At 34.7% G+C, this 6020-nt stretch overlaps 1 protein-coding gene across 1 annotated transcript in view; it reads right to left on the bottom strand.

Moving 5' to 3' along the window:
* Positions 1–1491: 1491 nt before the first annotated feature.
* Smp_143400 (protein kinase) overlaps positions 1492–6020 on the bottom strand; it is a gene marked incomplete at both ends in the record, with an annotated part of 92613 nt that continues 88084 nt past the window's right edge. Inside the window, 2 exons of the mRNA XM_018791062.1 lie at positions 1492–1631; positions 4261–4383. Coding sequence (XP_018645712.1) covers positions 1492–1631; positions 4261–4383 — 263 coding nt within the window. The remainder of the gene's footprint in view (positions 1632–4260; positions 4384–6020) is intronic.

A 6020-nucleotide genomic window follows, 5' to 3' on the forward strand; every position in this document is an offset into this window, starting at 1 on the left:
AGTATTGTTATGACTTGACCAAGGCCGTCGCCAATTTGTTATGACTTGCAAATAAACAAAGAGCGTGTGCTTATTCGTTATTGATCTTATGTCCGGCTTTTATCACGTAATCATCCGACAATGGAATTACGACTTTCCCGACCTTAACACTGTGACAATCAATGACGTTCGATCACTATGAGTAATCTAGCGTCCTTATTGGTGCTTTATCTGCCTAGCCCTTCCACTTGAGTCCATAACACCAATGACAACTTCTGTTATACGAATCGTTTATTTCAAGCATACTCGGTTTATATACCAGACAGACAGACAGACCACATTGCACCATAAAATAGAAAATAATATTTGTACAAGATCAGGCCAAATGTGGCTGTGAACGTGGGAGACAGTAATCAATAAACTGAGTATAATTTAGGAACACTAAATTGTACAGTAATAATCCATAGGTCAAAATGAAGCTTATAATAAGATGAATATAGATATACATAATCTAGTTACTGAATAGTTATACAACAGGAATATATATAGAGTAATAGTCCAATAATAGGTCCCGGAAATTACCTGTACTTATGTTTTCACTAGGATATAACAAGTATGATTTTAATGAACAAATTAATTTGGATAGAAAAAGGTTGAGGATCTGAACCAATAGATTTTAATTCAATGAAGTTCAGTGGTTAAGAGTTCACTATGAGATCAGAACGTCATGATAGAATTATGATCGGACACTATTTAGAAGATGAAACAGATCTCTAGTGATACTTTTTGACCATAAATGTTACTACTTCAACTGATATCATTTACAAATTCTATGAGGAGTAAGGGTTGATGAACTGATCGTAGACAGTGAAAGCTCTACAATTAAACTGTTCAGTATAGATAATTCAGTATCAATAAAAGCATTCACATGAGCTGCAAACCTTCATTATTTCAGTCTTTTATTTTCTTAATATTCAAACAAGAATGATACTACTACCAATCCCTGCTTGGTTTATTCAATAGTTCTATGTTGGATATTAATTTTGACAGAATATCACCTTAGTATAATTATAATTATTGGTAATAGCGTTGTGAAGATTGTTGAGTTCTTATTGAGATCATGAACTGATCAATGTCAGACTACCATTTAAAACCTGGAAGCACTAGACAACCGTTTAGTCCTAAGATAGTTCTCTTCACCAGTGCACATCCACGATCCCGCACATACGAGTCGAATCCAGGACCTTCGGTCTCGTGTAAACGCTTGGTCTAGTAGACTGATTGAAGTAAGACTGCTTACGTTTCTTTGGCTGCAATGGAAAGACGAAGACTTGACTATAGCGACTCAAAAGGAGCTTATCTTGTATCGAATCAAAGATAACAATGTAGGTTAGCTGTGTAATTGTCAAGTATAGGACATTAGACTAGAAAAGAAATAATAGACACTCAATAGAAGAAAACTCGACTAGAATTTTGATTGGTAACTTTAACATGTGATAACGACCATGGGTTTCAAACCATAACATTATTATTATTAATCTTACCGAATGTTGAAAGGTTCTCTGAGAACATATCATTATCCAATTGTTGTATTAAATTGATACTTCTCAATAGAGTTTGTGAAAAAGCTGACCAACAATCAAGTTTTCCATCTAATTAATAAGAAAAAATTTGGTTACCTTTTTAGTTGAAACTATTTGTGTTTTAGAAAAGCATATTTTCCAACGAAATTAATCATAATGAAAAATAATTAGGCAAGTTATCTTTTCAACCGTGTATATGATAACCAATTGATGTGTAACACTTTCACTGGGATTATGTTATAAAACATATCAAGTAATTTATGAATTCAATAGTTGAGATCATGAGTCAATTAAAGCTAGACTACCATGAAAAACGTTGAAGCACTAGACGGTGGCGTGATTTCGTGAATTGGTTGAAGTTAGACATTAACAGCGTTGGATGTCAGCTCAGTGGTCTAGTGGTTAAGCGTTCGAGCGCGAGACTGATAGGTCCTGGGTTCGGACTCCGCGAGCGGAACCAAGAACGCACACTGCTGAGGAGTCCCACGACAGGACGAAAAGGCCGTCCAGTGCTTCCACGTTTTCCATAGTGGTCTAGCTTTAATTGACTCATAAATTCAACTATTAAATTACTAAAATCTGCACAAAAACCCCCGTTCTGAAAATAATTTATTGTCCATTATCTAAAAAATTGCAAAAAGCAATTGGATTGTAAGAATATCAGTTATCTTTACAAAACTTTTAAGTAAATAATCTAAATCTTAATCTTTATAGTTAAGATCATGAGTCAATTGAAGCTAGACCACTATGGAAAACCTAAAAGCACTAATATAAATCTTAATCCATTACTAATGACTTATTACACGATGTTTAGAGTATAATACATTTAAGCTAATATGATCAGAGCCCTTGAAGAACTTTCTAGTTCATTAATGAACATGTATTGGTTGATGATTAAAGTTTAAATTAAATATCTCTAGGGTCTATTGATGGAGCATAAAGCAAGCGAATTTAATCATGTCAGAAGTGAGGTAGATATTACTAATAACACATGTTATAATACTAGATGACGAAAACTGAAAGCATTTATTATTGGATAAGGGCTCTCTGATTCAAGAATATAGTCTTCAATGTGATGATTAAAGCTACAATATTTCAGTTTCTGGAAGCATCATAAGTTTACATTATGAATTACTCGTTGGTTTTTCAAGCTAAATTTTCAAGTTCATGATTAAAACAATTGTTGGAGATTGAACAATCTTGATGGAAAACACTTCCTATTTGAAGCGAAAGGCGCTGGGTTCGAGTCCCAGTGTGAACATCAATCGTGAGATGCAGGCACATCCAGCTGACGAGTCCCAAATAGGACGAAACGCGCGTGAAACTGGATTCCACTGCTAGCCACTATCCATCTTTGCTTACCATGCTTGTAAATTTAGGCTATATCGAGGCAATACGCACATATGTCAATTAGAGACTGACCAGTTGCAGTCCTAAAAACATCAATCGGAAGATTCGAACAAATCATACTAAGTGAATTTAAACTTCTTATTTTAATTACACAAAATTTTATTTAAATACAGATAAGAGTGAGAATATAAAAAACATAGAATTGTTATTAGTATAGGGTTGTGGAGATTGTTGAGTTTATATTCAGATCATGAACCGATCAATGTCAGACTATAATTGAAAACATAAAAGCACTGGATGACCATCTCGTCCTAATATAGGACTCCTCACCAGTGAGCATCCACAATACTGCATGCGGGACTCGATATTAGCTCATTCAGTACAAACTGGTCATAATGCCTGTATAAACCAATCCTTTTCAATTGTTTATAGAGTCAGTAACTTTTCACCAAAGCTTGTCGAACTTAAAGTCCTTCATACGACTGAAGTGGTAGCCATCCGCATGAAGAAACCGGAGCTCTGCATACCAAAGAAATATCTTCAACCGCCGCTCCTCCTCCCCTAACCAACCTCAAGGCCAATTAATCAATAGTAATGTTATCTATTGAATGACCTAATTTGACTTTTAGTAGTCAAATGTAATTTTCTCTGTTATCTTTATTATTATTATTATGATTACTATTGGTTAAAGATCATTATTAATCTCCTCAATACATGATTTATTTACTTCGAATTCATCCCTCCTTATCATGTTTTACTAATAATTTCTTACACAGTACAGTCTTCCACTAAACATTTAATCGAATTGTGATTGCATTACTATACCACTCACCCTATCTGACCTATATTTATTCAGATCATGGATCTTAAAATTTTCACTTAACATATAAGTTGATCCAAGTTCACATTCTATGTGAGTCACATCAACATGAACAATTTTTTTTCTATTTGGTTTGACAATCCTAAATTCACGTATTTAAACTTTAAACGATGCATTTTGCCCTTAACCGATTAAATAACATCGATAAAGTACAGTGGGATACCGAATCATTTAACATAATACCAATATCACTCTAGTGAACAAGAACAATTGCGTGCCGTTCCCGTTCTCTCCATATCGATCTTCTACTGAAATACATTTAATGCCCGACCATCACTATATACTACTTAGGTGAATATCAGTAACCCACAACACATCACTACCTAAACTAATTCTCAGGACTAGGACTAGATATTTGTTACTCTTCGGTGATTGATTGGCGTAAACGTTTTTCACATTAGATGATGATGATAGAAGGGAATGAAAAAAAATGTTCAACATAAATAATATAAGTCTATCAACATTCACCTGGTTCTAAATATGTCCAAACACAAACGTGTTTACTTGCATCAATATCTTCTGCCAAAGGTTCTGGACGATTACTGACTAGTTTTGAATTTCCAATTAGGAAGTGAGTTACTAAAGATGATTCTGAATTGAACAATGAAGGAACAAACCAGGATGAATGAAATTTTAGATAACTTGATGGTAGTGATGATGAAGAGGAAGAGTGAATTTCACACTCTGAATCATCCCATGCATAACATACTAATTTACCGCCAGTTTGACTAAGCCAAACATTAGAACCACTGAATATCATTAAAAAGGAGGGAAGAAAGGACAATAGAGCTCAAAAGATTAATTCCAGAAAAATTTGGAATAAACAAAATTAGGAAGTAATAAGTAACACTATATTGTATTTATTATAGGAATTCAATCTATTAATTGAAACCGTTGTAGCCTCATGGAATTTTAAAGAAAAACTATTTTGAATAGGTGTTAGTGTATAATGTTTGAGCAAACAATTGTTTTCAATAGCTTCATCATCAGGCTATTGTAAAATGGTCTTTGTAAAATATCACATAACTATTGACTTATAACTGTAGAGCCTGATGATGAAGTTATTCAGAAGGGGTTTTGTGGAGATTTCAGTATTTTTCATGGTTGAAATCATGAGTCAATTGAAGCTAGACCACCATGGAAAACCTGAAAGCATTGGACGGCCGTTTCGTCCTATTATGGGACTCCTCCTCAGCAGTGCGCATCCCCGATCTCGACTCGTGAGATTCGAACCCAGGACCTATAAGTCTCGCGCCGGGGTACTTAACCGATAGACCACTTAGCCGGCCGCTATCCAACGGTGTTAATGTCTAACTTCAATCAATCCACGAAATCGAGCGACCGTTCACCAATTGTCTTCAGTGAGTTACTATCTCCCAACAGACTTGGTTGAACTCCATTGGTTACTGCTTCCCACTAGAACTCCACGACATGTATCTTGAAGTCAGTCACTAGTGAGCATATGATTATAATCAGAAGGGGTTTTGTGGAGATTTCAGTATGTTTCATAGTTGAAGTTATTGAGAACAATTGTTTGCTAAAATGTTGTTCATTTTTGAATATTCTATGAGGAACTTTAAACTGCAGATGTTGTTATAAAAGCAGGCTACTTATTACAACGCTAGAGTTACTTGTTATAATAGTCCTTTCACTTTTTACACGTATGTGGGAAGTTAATTTACCTTAGACGAATATTTACACTAGATTCCCTCCCAGTATCTATTCTAAAGGACTTCAACACAACTCAGATCAAGAACACGAGATTAGCCTGACTAGAATGTCAAAATCCGACGCAATCCAACAACAAAGAACAGTCAATCAATAATCTCCAGGATAAGGGAATATATAACACATATAACACCTGCCACATTATCTCCATGTCTGACTCAGCAAAACAACCAATCACTATCATTCTCGCCCACACATCAGATATTAATGTCTCAATTATTTGTTTATTAGTCCTAAAGGTTTAAAGCGAACTAATCAATGGCGGATACAAGAATTCAACTTCTCCTTTCATTATTACACAGCTCATTTGAATGATCTCTAGAACAATAAAAGAATTTATTGCTTCAGAAGTTATAATAATTAACACAAAAGAATTTTCCTGCCTTTTTTTCTCTCACAAATATATATATTCAGAAGGGGATTTTGTGGAGATTTTTCATAGCTGAAATCATGAGTCCATTGAAGCTAGACCACCAAGGAAAACCTGGTCTATCGGTTAA

This window comes from Schistosoma mansoni (genome assembly GCF_000237925.1).
Source record: "Schistosoma mansoni, WGS project CABG00000000 data, chromosome 5 unplaced supercontig 0198, strain Puerto Rico, whole genome shotgun sequence".
Lineage (NCBI taxonomy): Eukaryota > Metazoa > Platyhelminthes > Trematoda > Strigeidida > Schistosomatidae > Schistosoma > Schistosoma mansoni.